At 39.8% G+C, this 19,699-nt stretch overlaps 1 protein-coding gene across 4 annotated transcripts in view; it reads right to left on the bottom strand.

The window, feature by feature from the left end:
• Window positions 1-19,699, bottom strand: part of SLC22A15 (solute carrier family 22 member 15) — a 93,219-nt gene that overhangs the window by 40,295 nt on the left and 33,225 nt on the right. For all 4 annotated transcript variants that reach the window (XR_010152677.1, XR_010152673.1, XM_001148217.6 and 1 more), the window contains 3 exons: window positions 9,784-9,916; window positions 8,615-8,779; window positions 2,209-2,338 (listed from right to left, as the gene is read on the bottom strand). Coding sequence is in view for 2 of the 4 variants with exons in the window: in XM_001148217.6 (XP_001148217.1) it covers window positions 2,209-2,338; window positions 8,615-8,779; window positions 9,784-9,916 (428 nt within the window). In the remaining 2 variants the exon portion in view is untranslated. The remainder of the gene's footprint in view (window positions 1-2,208; window positions 2,339-8,614; window positions 8,780-9,783; window positions 9,917-19,699) is intronic.

Raw genomic sequence — 19,699 nt, 5'->3', positions numbered from 1 at the left:
GTGGCTTCTTATGTTGCTGATTACAAATTCTGAAGGTGATTCCAAATGTTTTTGTGCCAACATTTGTGCAATGTCCAAGGATCTACTGTGTGGAAACCCCTGGCTTTGGTACTGGGGAAAATGTTATCATGGAGCAAAGAGCCTGCTACTGTTGGAGAGCTCTCAGTTTAGAAAGAGAGAACATGGCTCCATTATGAGGCAGAAACATAAGGGCCACTCAAAGGGTATGGGTGAATGCCGTGGAATTCAAAAAAGAAAGACAATGACTTGTAGCTGAAGCTATGATCAGGAAAAGATGGGGTGGACGGCATTTGAGAAAATCAGGACAGTGGTGTACTTATCAAATAAGAAGATCTGGGCAGAAGATTGTTGAAAAAGCAGACACAGCACTGAGTAGCAGCATGGAGCAGAAAAGCATAAGGAACAAGTAGTGCAGTGTGCCTGAACATAGGATGGGAAATTAGGAAAGATAAATGGAGGCTGACTGTGGGAAGCCTTACATTCCAGGCTTAGTGGAGTAAGTAAATATTTAAATCTCATGAGTTCTTTTCTCTCTGCTTTCTATTTTTCACGACCTGAACTCACTTCCCAGTGAGGAGATGTTTCCACCTAGCACTAAACAGTAACTAGTTCAGACTATATATTAAAAAAAAAAAAAAAAAAAAAAAAAAAAAAAAAAAAAGCAGAACAGCTCAGATCATCCAGTGAAGTGGTGCTACTATTAAAGGGGAGATGAGAGCCAGATAAGATGGAGAAGTAGGAAATTTACGAAACGTTTTAAAAGAAAATTTATTTATTCATCAATATTTACACAAATGTTTGTTAATTCTAAGTACTATAGTAGGCACCCATTTATTACTTTCAAAAATTGACAATATACAAGTTAATAAAATCATATTAGTTTCCTCTTCTAATAAAATTATCTCACTCAAATTCATATAACTAAAAATACATTTAATAAATTTTATTTTTAAAATATAGGCTACTTCTACTCTATTCATTTTTGCACTTAACATTCTCTTGCTTTCAAAAATGTATGAAAAATTTCAGTTTAGTCCCCACCAAATCTCAATTTAGACCCCGGATAAAGAGTAAATAAATTAAAGAGCTGTCAGAATTAAAACACTACTACAGGTCTCCTTCACTTTATGGCATAGATGAAGGCAGGAAATACTGGCTGAAAATTTTGTTTATGTCAAAGATTTTGATGACTACCATCAGAGATCTGATATCTCAGGGAAGAAAAGCCTTTCATATACCACTTAAAAAATTCTGCCAGGCGCGGTGGCTCACGCCTGTAATCCCAGCACTTTGGGAGGCTGAGGTGGGCAGATCACCTGAGGTCAGAAGTTCGAGACCAGCCTGACCAACATGGAGAAACCCCGTCTCTACTAAAAATACAAAATCAGCCGGGCGTGGTGGCGCATGCCTGTAATCCCACCTACTTGGGAGGCTGAGGCAGGAGAATCACTTGAACCCAGGAGGCAGAGGTTGCAGAGAGCCGAGATCACACCATTGCACTCCAGCCTGGGCAACAAGGGCGAAACTCTGTCTCAAAAAAAAAAACAAACAAAAAAACAAAAAAAACTTCTGGGGAAATGGGCTTACTAAGTTGGTGGCCTGCCTTGTAACATCTGTGTGTCTTAGAGGGCCATGGTATGACACCCTTGGGCAGTCATTTATAGAGTCTTTCCCTGACCAGGGAATCATCCTGCCACTGCTATGAGGCCCTGCACTCTAAGGATTTCTCCTATATCTAAGACTCTTCCAGAGTCAATGTTTAGAGGCCCTGAAATGACACTAATCTGTAGGATGAACAGTTGTCACTACATATCCAATATGAATACACTGTTCTACAAAATCATACCTCAGTCACACACCTAGCACATAATGTGATCCAGTCTGAAGACCTTTAAGGTTGAGGTATTAGGTTAAAAAAGCAATTGGTTGCCTATGCCAACAACGTGAAGGTTACAATGCAGTGTATTGAGAGGTTACTTTAAACAAGGGATACCTGCATTCTGAATTAATTAAGCATCTCTCTTCCCAGGAGCTGCCAAGAATTGGAGCACTTGCAGAATTTAGTTCTTCACCAAAGTCAGTGCAGGCAAGCTCCTGAAAGGGAATAATGCTGCTCATTGACCCACATCCTCTTAAGACATTGCTTTGGCTTTTTAAATTAAAACTCTAAGAGGAAAAACTACTTACAAAGATAAGAGAAAGACCACCGTTCCCTGCAGGTTAACCAGAATGGCTAGGGTCCTCCAGGAGCGGATGAAGTATCCTAACAGGGCATATTGGGCAATGCCAACTGCAAAGAAGAGGCCGCCAATCGATCCTAATTCAGGGAAAAGAGAACTGTCACTGGAGAAAGCACCATCTGCAGCACCATTTCCAACCCCAAGTTACAGAGCCAATTTCTTCCTGGTGAGATGTCAGCCCTATGCTGGCAACTATAAGAGGCACACCAGAAAAGAAAAAAAATCTACACTAAGTTGAACATCAGAGAATGAAAGTATCATAGAGGCCAGAAAATTAGTGGAAATAAAGGGAAGATAGACAAAAAATACAAACTATATGGGGATATATAAATTTTAAGAATTTGTCTAAATGCTTTCTGCATTGCCTGTTGTACTGACATTTGCCTGAACCTCTGGCTGAGGCTTGGAAATATTTTTGCCATATGGGTAATACGCTTTTTAGGTCATGAGGTTATTGCAATACCAGAAACTTAATCTTTATCACACAGGCTGCCCTTGAAGTTTCTTTCTTTTCTTTTCTTTCCTTCCTTCCCTTTTTTTTTTTGAGACAGAATCTCGCTCTGTCGCCCAGGCTGGAGTGCAGTGGCAAGATCTTGGCTCACTACAACCTCCACCTCCCAGGCTCCCGGGTTCAAGCAATTCTCTGCCTCAGCCTCCCAAGTAGCTGGGATTACAGGCGCCCGCCACCATGCCTGGCTAATTTTTTTTTTGTATTTTTATTAGAGATGGGGTTTTGCCATCTTGGCCAGGCTAGCCTTTAACTCCTGACCTTGTGATCCACCTGCCTCAGCCTCCCGAAGTGCTGGGATTACAGGCGTGAGCCACCTTGCCCGGCCGAAGTTTCTTAAATCACAACTCACTCTCCCAATTCTCCCTACTGCCTTCTCTACTTAATGTATTACTATATGGTACATGACATTTTGTATTTATTTGTTTCCTGTCTTTCCCAAGTAGAAAATAAGCTCCCTTAAGCATGGATTTTTGTCAGCACGATGATGGAAAAATATCAACCATGGAATTGTAAAGAACCTTACGCTTTTTGAAATAAATATTGAGATGGGTATTAAACCCACAGGCTTGCCCAATATTCTTGCAAATTCTATACCTCTGACACACTTTCTATAACTGCCACTACTGCTATTAGTGGTAGTAATAGCTATTATTTATTAAGCATAATGGTTTCACATACATTGTCCTATGAAGTAAGTACCATTATCAACCATATACTGAAGTGGAAAATAGCTCAGAGCGGTTAAATGAAGCTGCCTAAGGACACAGAACTGTAAGTAGCAGGGCCAGGACTTGTGCCCAGGTTCTGTACCATTCCTCTCTTCTATCTCCCCTCTATGGAAAGGCAATTTCTGTGGGCATTCCACAGTGACAAAACTTTGTTGATCTTGTTACAAAAATAATAATCTTGTAACACATGTGTTTTCTTTGATTCCTATCCATTGCTTATTACTTTATAACAAATAAGTGATGGCTTGTATACTGTTTGACCTAGTGAGGAAAGGGAGAGCTAGAAAGGAAAGCTGATGTGACAGCATGTTCAGAATATGTGGTCCAATGAGTAGTGGGATGAGGACAGTGTGAGTTTCCTGGAAATTTAAGACAGTCAATAGCTACTACAGGTTCACTGCTGTAGATCAAACAGCACCTGGCTTCCAAGAATAAGACTTCTTGTCTATCATTGCTCAGAATAGTCCTGAGCACTCAGTATCCCTTGACAACAATGTAGGCAAAACCAAGAAAGCCCAGAGGAGGGATGGTTTCAGAGGAACCAAGTTCAGATCCTAGTTCTGCTACATACTACTCTGACCTTGGGCAAATCACTAAATGTCCCCGAGCCTCAGTTTTCTTATTGGTGAAACAGAAATAACAGTGCCTACCTCAAAGGGCAGTTTTCATTAGTTTCAGATGAAATAATGCATGTTATACAAATGTTGGATATTGTCCTAATGTAATCTGGATTTAGCCCTTCTATTTATTAACCTCAAAAAAAAAAAAAGCCATCTGAAAGCCTCCTGTTGAATCTATCACAGAATATTTGCTACCTGGTTCTCCTTCCTAATTCCAAGAATGTCCCACCCACTGTTGGAGAACTGACTTCCCTGACTTCATCTCTGTGGTTCAAATGGGGCCTGCCAAGTATAGTTCCTCTAACTGCAGGGTGACCCCAATCAGCTGAGCCAATCAGAGGCCTTACCCAAGACTTTAAATACTGGACTTGGAGCTGCTGGGCCCTGTCTGTGACTATGCAGAGGAAGCTTCTCAGAGAGGATGGGGAGCTGAAATGAGAAGCATCTGACTTCTGGTTCTGGGCATCTTCAACGCCTGGTTCTTCATGGTCTAGTTATCCTAACCAAATGATTTCCCCTTATATATGAGCTCATTAGAGTTGAGTCTCTGTCACAATCAGTAAGATCTGGCATCAACTGGACATGATGGACAAGAAGAAATGATTCAAAGTTACCTAGTTCGGTGACCTTAAATACTGTGACAACATAGGCAGAAGTCCCAAAAAATAATGTAGCTTTTAGGTGGAAAGAAAGTAATAATTTTTATTTAAGGAGTCAATAAATATTCATTCTAATATCCAGCAAGAAGCTGCACATATATGCCTGTAAATGACAACAGGGAGAAGGCGTAGAGATGAATATAATAAGGCTCTATGTTACTTGGTTTAAAAAATTAATAAAAAATAAACATTTCAAGTCATCTTTTCTGGAGTATCATAGGTGGCTTTATAACCATGTATATGCCTTTAAGTACTATGCCTATTTTAAAATTTATTCTCTGCTTATTTTTAATTAATTTCAACTTCGCTATTCCTGCTCAGTTTGCACTAGTAAAAGCTAAACTTCAGCAGGTTAGAAAAGAGTATATAGTTATGACTTCATTTTTGTAAATGGTACCAGTAATCCATCTTCAAATACAGACCATGAAGTCTCCTTGAGTTATTTTGCTCTCCCCATCTCTACTGGTCCTTTAGCAAGTCACTTTCCCACCAAAATCCAGCTCAGACACATCCTCTTTCTTCTCCACTGCTTCCATCTTGTCTAACCCACCACTGGTTTCATGTGGCCAACTATAGCAGCCTACTAAATGATCCCTCAATTTCTGTACCTACGAGAGTAATCCTTCTGTATATGAGACCCTATCACTCCTGTATTTAATATGCCCCACTGGCTTCCCACTGTACTTCAAGTAAAAAACAAATTCCTCATTTGGCCCATCACAGGCCCTGTATCATCTGGTCCCTCTCAGTTACTTCACTCTTTCCTTAACTCTCTACCCTGTAGACATGAGAACATTTTCAAAACTTTTCAAAGAAGTTCCTTCCTGCTTCAAGGCCTGGGTCTTTGCCATTCCATCTAGCTAGAATATACTTCTCCCAGAATTTCACAGGCCTGGGTCTTCCTAATCATTCATGTCTTAGATCAAACACCCACATCGAGGTTTTCTCTAACTATCCTATTTAATATAGTTACTCCCCGCAATTACTATCTAGCCCATTACCCTGCTTCATTTTCTTCATTGTACTTCTAATTTTCAGAAATTATCAATTTGTTCCACTTTTCCTAAGTAAAGCATAAGTTCCATGAGAGCAAGAACCTCCCCCAAATCATCCCTGTCTTTTCCACCTTTTTATCTAAAAAAAGCAGTGTCTGGTACATGGCAGAATCCGTTTAATAAATGAATGCTGTGGAACAGACATGCAAAGGAAAAGCTCTGGAAGCATACATAGCAATATGTTAACCATGGTCGTCTCTAGGGGAATAGGACTACATGTATTCTTTAGTTTGATGACGTGTGCATATATTTCTTAATTATTTTCTACAATGAACATGAATTGTTATATGAAGACATTAATATAAGAAAACAAATAATAAATATATTAATATGGAATTTTTCACAGCTTCAGTATTTTTTGTTTTTCACTTATTAATAATTTTCAGCCAATTAGCCAGAAATCCTTTTTGTTAAGTACTACACTGCAAACTGGTCAAAAATGGATGCTTGCAGTTTGTACTTGTGTTTTTTTGGTATATGTTTACATATTGTTTTTTACATATTGCAAATATTATTTTGTAATAAGCATAATTTTTCAAACTAATTTTCATTGCCAAATAATCAGGCTATTTCCAGCAAATCCCCTATTGCTGAACATTTAGGGTTTTCTCTGACTTCTTGCAATTCATAAGCATATTTGAAGCCACAGGTGTAGATAAAATCATTCTGGAAAGAAATCAGCTTGAAAAGAAAGACCAAGGACAAAACCCTGGGGAAGACCTCGGTTCATGAGAGAGGGAAGGAAGCTACTCAAAAAAAGTTCCAGGTGCTATCAGAGCCTTACTTTGTCCTGGGTGCAGGGCTGTGTACTGGTCTTCAGGGAACTCTCATACATGCTCTCAATTTCACATTGAATTTGGCAACCATGTGGTTTCACTGTTACAGTTTTTCTTCCTCTCTCCCTTTTCACTTTGCTACAGAAATTTTGATAGTCTCATCTTAACCCAGCATCAAGGATAAGAATGAGAGGTCAAAACACTCCAAGGGGACTCTTTTCACTGGCTTTAGGCAACTAGCAAGAGAGCAAGAGACCAGGGTTGGTCCTTTCCCCTAACACATGCAATATGACAGGAAAAATACTTAGATAATCTGGCAGGGTGGGAGTGGTATACGTTTTTTATAAAAGAGCATCTTCATGCAACAACTAAAATCAAATATAAATACTATAATGGAGAAATGCTAAGAGGTACAAGAAAAATATGTATTCATGATGCTCTACACGAGCACAATTTTGGACCTCAGGAAAACTGAAATCAAAGGAGAGAGTGCCTTTATCCCTTCCCTGGATACAGGGAGCAGGCATGATCACCATCATTACCAACTTCTTGGAAAGTCCCAGGAAATTGGCCATACTATTCAGAAAAATGACCCTAAAGTCTCAATGCAAATTGAAGACTCAGAGGAAGCTTTTTCACTCATCCCAGCTTAGGACCAGTTCCAAAAAGGCTTTCGAAGTTGCTACAGACAAGGTGAATCCTAAGGCAACACTGTGTGAGACCAGCAGGAAGCCTGTCTGGAGAGGATGGAGCTGGTGTCTCTTCCTCTCCAGCCTAGTTCTAACTGGTCCAACCCTATGGATCCTTCCGCTCAACAGCTGTTTAGTGGAGATGCAAATAGACCACAAGTCTACTTTATTTAGCCTTGTGTCTTCCAGCTCGATACAATAGCCCATACACTTCAAAAACAACACCAGTTAGAAATAACAGGTTGACCAGGCCAGCACTCACATGAGGTGACATGCTGAAGTTCCAAGAGGAGAGTCTTTGGGGAACAGTGGAAGATGACCTGGGTGTCATCAAGACCCAGGTTGCAGTTCTGGCCCTGTCAGTTATCAGCTGCTGAAAACAGGCATGTCACCTCATCTCTCAAAGGCTCAATTTCATCATCCATAAAATGAAGGCAGGAATCCTTAACTTGTAAGCTCCGGGAATATTACAGATGGATGTCAAATGCCTAGCATGGTAGCTGGTACATAAGAGATGGCTGGCACTGTGTATCAGGTTCTAAGAAATGGCCTTCTCATATAGATCCTCCCAAAGACACATTTCCATCAGTCACACGGTCAACCTGTTTCCCATATCCATATAAGAACATCCATGGGAAACATTCAACCATTGTCAAGTGAATGAAAGTAAAAGAAACAAAAAGTTGTCATTGCAAACCTAAGTCTATAAAGTCTTAGACACAGTTACTTCTCTTATGACAATATTTGAAATTAAATAACCTTTTAAAATCATTTATTTTACTATCTATGTAGTTCTTGAGAAAATAATGGGATAGTCAAAAATAATTCAGAATATAGTCTCAATTTTGGAAATTAAATATCAATAAAGAAATGCTACAATAGTACTATGTTGACTTGAGAGCAGTAAAAACAAAAAAGGGCTGTGAAACAAAAATTTAATAAACTAGAATAAAAAGGCTGTAAGAAAGGAGTTTCTAGTATTTCCTATGTCTGCACTATTTTTCAGTTTAAGTTGTAAAAATTTGCTAGTGTCCTTCCGAGGAAATCAATACTCTCCACAGTAATCTGTAGGCAGTCCATGAGGCGGATGGCAAGCTCACATGTGAGGCAGGCCCCCAGGAAGACTGTCTACAGAGGAATATTAATAAAATGACTTGTTCAGGGTCACACAGAACCAAATCAGAAAAGCAAATCTAATAGTTGGATAAAGTACCTCAAGTCCAAATGCATTTCCAGACTCTAGGATTAAACTGGGTCCCTATAAGATTTTCTGGAGCTGCTCACCCAGTCCAGAGCTGCATGATTTAAGTAGTACCTGCAAGTGCCCAGTAGGCGGTGCCCACACATTCATTAAGCAAGACAAAGGCCACCAGCGACATCCCTCCATTCATCATGCCCACCAGGAAGCGAGTTACTGCAAAGAACTCATATGAGGGGGAAAATCCATTTGCAATTGCAAATAAGATGTCAAGAGCAAAACCTAGAAAGAGAGAACAATATTCAATAATCCAGAGGCAAAATAGCATTTCATGAAAGTAATAAATTATATTCATTAACTTATAAAATAAATGTTTGTAAACTTAAATTTTCTGAGCTGTTTTTGTGGTTTTTTTTTTGTTGTTGTTGTTGTTGTTGTTGTTTTTTTTGAGACGGAGTCTCGCTCTGTCACCCAGGCTGGAGTGCAGTGGCACAATCTCGGCTCACTGCAAGCTCCGCCTCCCGGGTTCACACCAATCTCCTGCCTCAGCCTCCCGGGTAGCTGGGACTACAGGCGCCCGCCACCACGCCTGGTTAATTTTTTTTTGTATTTTTTAGTAGAGACGGGGTTTCACCGTGTTAGCCAGGATGGTCTCAATCTCCTGACCTCGTGATCCACCCACCTCGGCCTCCCAAAGTGCTGGGATTACAGGCGTGAGCCACCGCGTCCAGCCAGCTGTGTGTGTGTTTTTTTTAACAGCTTCTCTTGGAAACTATTTTTTAAAAAAACCATAAGGTTTACTTTATTACATGATTTCTGTCAATCACAGACAGTTTTCAATTATTCACAATAATGCTGGAAAATGAATAATCCTTGCTCATACTCAGCTTGTCAAGAGCACTATGCCAAGTCCTGTAGAGCTCATTTGAAATGAATCAACACAGAGAGATATAAGGAAATGGGCCTAGTACACTGTCACAGTCTTTTACTTCTCTCCTTAGCAACATGGCATAAACTAAAATTTGGGGGTTGCAGAAAGCACCATCACCTATGAACGGTTTAGAACACAAATATCTGACTTTAACTAGGTGGGCTAGTAACTTAAAAGTGCCTGGCCAGAAGCACTCGAGCTGCAGTTTGGCCTCTTGCCAGGATAATAAAGATCAGTTCTGTGTCCATATGCCAATTCCCAGAGAACCTTAAGGAAATAGTCCCCTTATTATTTCCCTAAGAATCTTAGAGAAATAAGCCCTCTCATCCAGTTTATGAATACTCTAATAGATTACCTGTGAGATAGACTTTTTTCCTTCCAAAGCGATCTGAAAGCTGACCAAAAGAGATAACTCCAACGAATACACCACTGAAGAAAAAAGAGCTTGCTGCACTGACTTTGTAGGATCTGTTGGCAATTAAAAACCACTAGAGGAAGATAAAACAAAAGAGAGACATGTAGGATTCAGTTAGCTATTAAAAAACCAAATGTGCAACAAAAACTTGTACACCAGAACTTCTATACTGCATGATCCACTATTAACCAGAATTCAGTAGAATTTGTCTATCTCAGACAATGTCCAATCAGATTTTATCTTCAGAAACACTAGAAATCACTATTATCATGATGCACTCCCACAGTACTCTATACATATCTTATTACAGAATTGAACACAATGTATAATAGCTAATTACTTATGCATCTATTGACTATGTCCCACATCCTAAGGCTCTGTGTTTCTTGAGAGGAGCCTTGTCCGATTTATTTCCATTCTCTGATACCTAATACACTATATGACATATATGAAGCAATAAATACATGAACTTTTTGTCCAATTGGCTTGTGGGTTTAAAATCTCTTGAGTATTTTCCTCGAAAAGATTAAACACAGAATTACCATATGATCTGGCAATTCCATTTCCAGGCATATACCCAGAAGAACTAAAAGCAGGGACACGAAAAGATATTTGTACATCCATGTTCATAGCACCTGTATTTGCAATAGCTAAAGGTGGAAACAACCTGTGTCTATCGATGGATGAAGGAATAAACACAATGTGGTATACACATACAGTGGAATATTACTCAGCTTTAAGAAGGAATGAGAGAATAGCCAGAGATTTGTTAAAGGATACAAAATTACAGCTAGATAGGAGGAATAAGTTCTAGTATCCATATCACTGTAGGATGACTATAGCTAACAATAATATACAGCTTCAAATAGCTAGAAGGAGGATATCAAATGTTCCCAATACAAATGATAAATATTTGAGATGATAGAAACGCTAATTACCCTGATTTGATCACTATACATTGTATGTATTAAAACATCACCATGTAGTCCATAAATATAATTATGTCAATAAAATTAAAAAAATAAAAAGGAAGAGGCCGAGACGGGCAGATCACAAGGTTAGAAGATCGAGACCATCCTGGCTAACATGGTGAAACCCTGTCTCTACTGAAAAATACAAAAAATTAGCCGGGCGTGGTGGTGGACGCCTGTAGTCCCAGCTACTTGGGAGGCTGAGGCAGGAGAATGGTGTGAACCCGGGAGGCGGAGCTTGCACTGAGCTGAGATTGCGCCACTGCACTCCAGCCTGGGCGACAGAGCGAGACTCCATCTCAAAAATAAAAAATAAAATAAAATAAAATAAAAAGGAAAAAAATTCTGATTCATGCTACAACCTAAACTCTGAAGACATTATACTGTATGAAATAAGCCAGACACAGAAACACAAATATAGCATGATTCTATTTACATGAGGTACCTGGAATAGTCAACTTCATAGAGGCAGAAAATAGAATGGGTGGTTACCAGGCGCCAGAAGGAGAGGGGAACAGGGAATTATTGCATAATGGAACAGAGTTTCAGTTTGGAATGTTGAAAACGTCCTGGAGATGAATAGTGGCAATGGTTACACAACAATTTGAATGTATGCAATGCATCTGAAACTACACACTTAAATGTGAATAAAATGGTAAATTTTATATCATGTATATTTATGACAAAAGAAACTCCTTTAGTATCTTCTACTTTAGGGAAACTTAGGAACTTAAAGAGAAAGCAACCATTCTCTGCTTAAAACACCACTATCTCAAGTCTTGTCTAGTGATGTGTTAAAGATGATATTTGGTTATAAGAATAAAAGTGAACCCATGTCACAGAATAACCTCAGAGAACCAAGAGACCACTCATCCTTCCTCTTCCCGGTCCCCTTCGCTAGAATCAGTGCTGACAAGTGTGTGAAGGGCTCCTCCTCCTCGAGAACTTGCAATAAAGAATCTTCAGTTGCTCTCTCCACTTTTCAGATCACTCCCTTCTGATGCTTCCACAACCAGTCATCATGGCTCAAAGTACATCTGACTTCTCTCCTTCCCTCCTAGTCTTGTAAGACTGGATTGATAAAGGTCTTGACAAGACAGCTTCTGGACATCTCTATGCAAAACCACCCACCAAAAAGACTCAGGAATTGGGAAAAACAGATGAGAATAATGTCCCCTTACTAATGTATGCTTTACTTCTGAATTCCATTCTTCACATGCAATTCTTAACAAGGTAAATTAGCTGGTTTTCCTAGCCCTTCTTGGATTTACTATTTCTTTCTGTCTTTTTTTTTCTTTTCTTTTTTTTTTTTTTTGGCAGGGTTTCACTCTGTTGCTCAGGCTGGAGTGCTGTGGTGCCATCACAGCTCATTGCAGCCTTGACCCCCCAGCCTCAAACAATCTTCTTGCCTCAGTCTCCCAAGTAGCTGGGACTGGAGGGAGCCACTTTAAATACGTGGTTCAGGGGAGGATTCTGGGCGGAGGTGACATTTGTGACCTGGATGATGACAAGTAACCAACCACAAAAAAACTCTTCGGGGAAAATAATTGCAATGGCCCCAGGTGAAAACACACCAGTGTATCTCTAGTGGAGGTGGTATGAAATTAGGCCAGTGAAGCAGGTGGGCATCAGATCATGCAGGGTTAGGCCACAGTAAGGAGCTGAGAGATTTTATTCTAGTGCAAAGAATGAATATTGAATTACTAGGTTTATGTTTCTAAAGATCACTCTGGCCACTTTATGAGAATGCAATATGATAGGAAAGAGTGGAAGCAGGGGAGTTACAGTAATCATTTAGGAGATAATGATGGCTTGGATGAAGGTGGAAACAGTGGTGATGGAGAGAACTGAACGGACTTGGGATGTATTTTGAAGGCAGGACTGTCAGATGTTGTGATGGAGATGCAGTAGGAGTAGAAACGAATGGAAGAGTCACCTAAATTGTTCATTTTAGCCACTCTCTGGGTGGTTGTGACATTTATCGAGACAGAGAAGGCTGCAAAGGGGTGTTAGGTACATGGTGGGAATTCAAGAGTTCTGTGTGAAGAAGCTCAGACAGAGCACGCATATAAAACATCTAAGTAGAGAAGTCAAGCAGGCATTTGGCTGGGAGTCAAGCTCATGGGAGAGGTTATGAAGGTTTATGAAACTACAGATACAGGCTGGGTGCAGTGGCTACGCCTGTATCCCAGCACTTTGGGAAGCTGAGGCCGGTGGATTGCTTGAGCCCAGGAGTTCAAGAGCAGCCTGGGCAACATGGCGAAAACATGTCTATACAAAACACACAAAAATTAGCTGGGTGTGGTGGTGCACACCTGTAGTCCCAGCTACTCTGGAGGCTGAGGTGGCAGAACTGATTGAGCCTGGGAGGTTGGGGCTACAGTGAGCCATTACAGTGAGCCTGGGAGGTTGGGGCTACAGAGTGCCATTGCACTCCAGCCTGGACAAAAGAGTGAGACCCTGTCAAAAGAGAGGTGAGAAGAGGGGAGGGGAGGGGAAAGGAGGGGAGGGGAAGGGAGGGAAGAGAGGGATAGAAGAGAAGAGGAGAGAAGAAAAGGAGAGGAGAAAAGAGAGAAAGAAGGAGAGAAAGAGAGAAAGAAAAGAAAAGAAAGAGAAAGAAAGTTTCATATAAAAGACTAAAAGAGCTGCAGCATTTGAAGAAAAAATTTTGTTTTGTAAAAAATTAATTTATTTTGAAACATGGATAGTTCTGTGGTAGAATTTTTGACTCATGAGGAATGCTTACAGTAACATTTTACCAGGTCTAAAAATAAATCAATATGAGACATCAGGTTGTCCTAGAAAAGACAGGACTGTATCTGTCACAGGGAGATCCCTTCTTTTACAATGGCCAATATACACAGCTTAATTGTACTTGTTCTTAATACCTTGAAATTCAAACACTTGCTTTTTTTAAAATTTACGTTCTTGTGTTTGTTTTGGTCTCTTCATGCTTTTAAAATCTGGCCTGCAACTTTAGTCTTCATTAACCTGCACCTCAAGTTTTGCTAGTCTGTTTACATGGCCAAGATATTGATCTTGGCCTGTTTTATTGATTAAACACGAAACTGATCTGTTTCGTGTTTAATCACTAAAAAATGGCTAATTTGAAAACTCCATAATCAACTGTTCTGTTGCCTCATTTGCTGAACTTCTCAAATCCATGGAAAAGGCTACAATACTATCCTTTTAAGTGGATAGCTGTCAACTTTTGTGGCAGTTTTAGGAAGAAGTAGCCCAAGGGATGTTTGAGCAGCAAATTCCAAATTCTGATTCTCAGGTTGCCATTTCCAAGTGTCAAAGTAACTGCTAGTAATTTTTCTTCATGTCAATGCTAGCTGGGCTCATGCATGTCTCTATTACTCTTGGAATACATGCAGGAACTGACAGAAAAATGGAAAGACAGATTTTTCAAAAGCAAATCAGAGAATGTGAAGCTGGAACCCAGATCTCCCTGACAGATCCTAGTGAACTGGGGATGGTTGACACAGGGATGCCAACTCACAGATTCAGAACAATGGGTTGACAACCAGCCCTCCGCATCCTTCATCTCCCAACATGTGAGATATTGGTTTAAATGTTTTGTTTTGCCCAATTTTAAAACTTTTCAAGTATTGTTGATATACGTATCGCATACCTACTATGTGATCTAAGGAGTTTTACTTTGTCAAAGCCCAGAGAAGATACACTAGGATATTGATCCCTATAGTATTTGAGAAAATGTATTGGCGTAATCTATACTTAAAGTTTTGGAAGGAGCTCACTCAGCAGACTAGACTCAATTGCTAGCTCATTTTCTTCCCCCTTTGGTCAATACTTAGTACTAGGATAAAACCCAAACCAGGATATTACCAGGTCATTTTAAGTTAAACTATAATAAACCTAAATATGATAAGTGTGGCTCTCAAGAAATGTGTTTTTATGAGTCTTTAGATTTTAAAAATCACTAATTTATAAGTCATTCAAACGCTGTTGAGTAGAGATTATTAAGGTGATGAATTTCGTATTATCTTTTGTTAATAATAGGCCAAATTCTAAAGCCACAGAATGAATGTTCTTTTTATGTTAAGGTACTTCAAATTGAAAAATCATTTGCAAATTGAAAAAGCAGGAAATCTACGTTTCTTTTCCCATATATTAATAGAAAAGGAAGACTATAAAGACAAAATATTTTCAGTCTCTCAGGCTGACTTACATCTGTTTTATAACCAGCATCTGTATTTTTGTTCTTATACACTAAATTGAGTTGAGCATTCAATATACTCTATTTTCAAAAAGGATTTGAGGGGCACAGCACTAAAAGCACTCGTATAATCATTCACTGATCTAAAGAAAGTGGACCTGAGAGAAAATCAGGCACAACTGGGGGCAGAACCAATAGCAGGTGCCTCTAACATAAAAGATGAAAGGAACATAAATATGGCAAATACAGGTGTGAGCACAGAGCCAGGGCTATGCAGTGCCTTCCAGTTCCTAAAGAGGAAAAAAGCTAGGTGAACAGAAGTGAAGGGGGTTGAGACAGAGACACTCTTGGCTGGGTACTAATGAAACATTGGTGGTTTCTTTTATTGATATTTATATTCTTACTGCTTAGATGCTGAGAATAAATGGCATGTCCTGATAAGGGATAAAGTACTGGCGTACATCAAGAAAAGTTGCTTTAGCTGCAATACAGAGAACAGAATGGAGGTAGCAAGCATGGGAGCGGGAAGATCCATCAAAGGCCATTACAACCATGCAGGCCAGAACTGGAGACTTCCAGAAGAGAAAGGATTGATGCTGGATATAGATGCCTGGAGTTCAGAGGTGAGATCTGGGGTGAGTCATCCATGAACAGGTATTATTTGAAGCCACCAGGATGGATTAGGCCAACCACAGACTGAGTGGAGCTTGAAGATAAGTTTTAAAGGAAGCAACCAAATGTATCTTTAGCATCTCTCTTAAAATCATAAAACCTTAAGCTTTATGGACATGTCACAAATCAAATAAATCATTTTCCTGAAATACAAATATAATCTGAAAAAACAAAATATTGCTTTAAAATGGACCACATGCTTATGTAATCCCCAAAACAAAATTAACATCTGAGTAATGAAACAATGTATATCAAAGATATGTCAAAGAGGAACGCTGCCATATCTTATAACCAGATCATAACCAACGAACTTTCACGTAATACTCTCCCCTCATCCCCAAGAGCCAGCCTTTGGTATGTAAATTACAATATATTGGCTAAGACTTTCTATTTTTTCACCCTCAGCATGTGTTCCATTCAGGAAGCTATGGAAAAAGTCAACTGAGTACTAGAAGGAATACTAGAAATAAGGGGTCCTTTTGACTTAGACAGGGTAACAGAATCAGATGTCACTAAAAAGGAGCGGGAAGGAAGAAAAGGAAGGTTGCATGTCAAGCATGAAGTGAGGGTTATGGCCTGTGTGCTTGGGGAACAACAGGGAGAAGGCTGGGGATGAGGGAGAAGAGAATATAAAATATGGTAAGTTGAAAATGCATTTAATGCACCTAACCTACCGAACATCATACCTCATAGCCTACATTAAATGTGCTCCAAACACATTATCCTGCAGTTGGACCAAGTCATCTAACACAAAGCTGACTTTATAATAAAGTGTGGACTAACTCATGTAATTTACTGAATACAGGAGAGCACTGTAGAGAATAATATCACTTGTTTGCCCTCAAGGTCACATGGCTGACTGGGAGCTGCTGCTGATGGGGAGCTGCCCAGCATCATGAAAGAGGATCCTTCCACACTTACTACTAGCCCAGGAAATGATCAAAATTCAAAATTGGAAGTACGGTTTCCACTGAATACTTTTCACTTTTGCACCATCATAAAGTCAACAAATCATGTCGAGCCATCCTAAGTTGAGGACCACCTATAATGTGTTTTAAAATCAACTTCCAAAGTGGTTATTTTCATATTTGGCTGATCTTTTGTTTCAGGGTGTATCTTACTCCACAGTGTGTGTTTTAAATACAAATACCTAATAAATTTCCATTTTTTAATTGACTTGTATCATTTACACTTACTGTCTATCTGACATCCTGGTGTACCCATATGACACAAACAAGCCATCTTCAGGTTTCTTTCTTTTCCTTCCTCCACCGAATAGCCCTGTGCTGTTATTATTATCCTTCCCTACTGTATTAGAGCACAGAGATCAGGAGATATTTCTTTTTTTTTCTTTTTAAGAGACAGGGTCTTATTTTGTTGCCCAGGCTAATCCATGAACTAGGAGATATTTCTTAAGTTGATCATGAATATTAGGAAGACCAAAGAGCAAGAAGGACCTCTGTCATACTGACTCCAAGAACTGAGACACATATCCAGCCTCTACTCTGAGCAACTTCTCCTTGGCTCTGCAAATGTGATAAATTTGTCTGCTTCCATTTTTTCCTGTGACCTAAACAACCCATTGTAGGTTTTTTATTTCTTCTTCTAATTTATAGTGACATTTCATGGAATAATAGTTGAAAAACATGCTATGATCACAAACCACTCTAATGAAGGTAGAAGTGAATGGTAAAGAAAAAAATCATTTACACCAAGCTTTTACAAGCAGTGGGTCATTTCCCTCCCACAAGTGGGCTTTGCCCTTTCTTGCCCTCCCTGTTTTGGCTCAGGGCAGGTGACTGACTCTGCATCTCCCACAGATGAATAATGTCGGACCACTGTCCTGCAGAAGTCTAGGTAAGGGTATCGTTACCCAAAGAAAAGCAAACAGATTTTTCATTCCACTTTTGCCATGAAGCATGACACCTGCCAAAAAGGCCACTCTCAGTACGCACTGTGCCCTCCTCTCCCCACTCCCCACTTGCATCCCCACCTCCTCCCCCGTGAACTATTCATTCTCCACGACACACCTTAAGTCTCGTCTGACTTACCCCAGCGGAGCTTACCACTCTCTCCTTTCTGCCACATCACCCTATTTTTGCTTTACAATGATGCATGGTGAAGTGTGTCCATTTGTCTCTCCCCTATGATGCTGTGAGATTCTTAAGGGCATATTTGTATCCCCCATGCTAAACTTACAGTGTCTGTCAGTACTAATTAATTATTTGCTGAATTATTTATGTAGAAGAGCAAGTGCCATCGTCTTATAGGCATCTTCACACACAATATCTCCAGGTCATGACTTCAAGCATCAGGTTGTGGGTTTACGGGCATACAGGGAACTACCTAACTGGTCACCATTTCCTTGGAGCCACCGAATGCCATTCTCTTGAAAAGGAGTGTAGACAGATTTAGAATTTGAGGGGGTTTCCTTCTTCCTATAGCCAATCTGACAGCTAGAATACTTGGTTTTATCTTTAGCCCCTGAAAGCACTTTAGCTGGTCCACAAATATCCCCACTGAGAGAAGGATATACAATCACGCAGGGAAAAGAAATATGCAATGGATGATTCACAGTATATCAAGGAACCTGCAAGCCAGGCAGGGGCTGTGGCAGTTTAGACAGTAGTACCTAGCCCCTCAGCTGGCTGCTGTATCCCTTCTAAAAGGCAGACTTGTTCAGGGACCCACATAGTTCACTAGTCCCAACACAGCCTTCTCTGAAAGGAGGACGCACCACATGACTGTTCAGGGCATAGCCCACCTAATCATAAAGGAAAGGAAGACAAAGGGCAGGTCACCCTGGTTGTCCAAGCAGGTCAACCAAAATGGGCAAACAAGACTGGGCCCGTGCCTATTGATCGAGCCTCTTGTTGCTGGAGGTCATGCTTTGATGAAAACCAAGTCATATTATAACTGCCACAGCCCTACCCAGACTCTTAGCTTGTCAGTATTTCAAGGCTGTGGGGATGAAGCCAATAGCAGCTTCCTAGGATCCCTGCAGCACATCCATGAGGGCTCTACGCAATCAGAGAGCCGCTATGGTCTCCTGTGAAAAATTCTGAATGGCTCTGATAACAATTCCAACCAAACTTCAGCCCTCCCCTGGCCTGTATTTAAAATAAAAATAATTACAACTTTGTACATGAAAATCTAACTTCAGGAGAAAATCAGGTAATCAGAGGCCTCCTGTGACTAGGGAGTACTTGGACAGGGTATTTCAGGAACAGTTTCATGGTGATTAACTAACTTGCTTCATTTCAATGTAGTTGTCACTCTGAATTACCACTTAATGGGTGAAGTCTGCAGGCTATAACAGTCAGTAGTACAGGCGTAAGGAAGCAAGACATTAAAAAAAATTAGCCCCTAAAGCAATTAATTGCAGTGAATTTTTCAAATAGTTTTAATACTCTGTCTTTTGACCCCAGGGTATGGCTTGGGGAAAATATATTAATCTCAAGATAACAGTCAGTCAATTTCAGCTCTTCAATATCCACAGTGATATTAAGAATTCCAACCTTACACTTTTTGGTTGCAAACATTAATTAAGCATGATAATTGTGTGTCTCCGTGATATTTGGTGCTTTCTGAATGAGTCAGAGCTCAGGGAATAATCTGAATACAGCAGACAGCAATTTGCTACATAAATTCGCACCAATAGCTATTAGCTCATTTTAGAATAGTCAAGACTCCTAGATTAGAGTTTTGCATTAAATACCAAGTTAATCACATCTACCTAACCTTTTATTTGCCCTTCCCAAAAACTCTTCTAAAGAAACTTCTGCAAGGCCTGACCCAAGTGTAATAAGGTGCAGGGTAGACGTTAAAAATGTGTGTTTTTAACACAGTATCTTTAAACTATAGAGTTTCGTAGAATCTCTCTTAATATTTATCTTCCAAAATTTTATGTGACGGGTCAACAGGACATCATATTTGTTTTTTAACTTTGATTTCAAACAAGATTATTTCAATATGAACCAAACATTACCTATATACCACAGATTATATATTAAGGATATTCACCAACTTA

The sequence above is a fragment of the Pan troglodytes genome, chromosome 1 (genome assembly GCF_028858775.2).
Source record: "Pan troglodytes isolate AG18354 chromosome 1, NHGRI_mPanTro3-v2.0_pri, whole genome shotgun sequence".
NCBI lineage: Eukaryota > Metazoa > Chordata > Mammalia > Primates > Hominidae > Pan > Pan troglodytes.
This window is presented reverse-complemented; position numbering and strand designations above follow the sequence as displayed.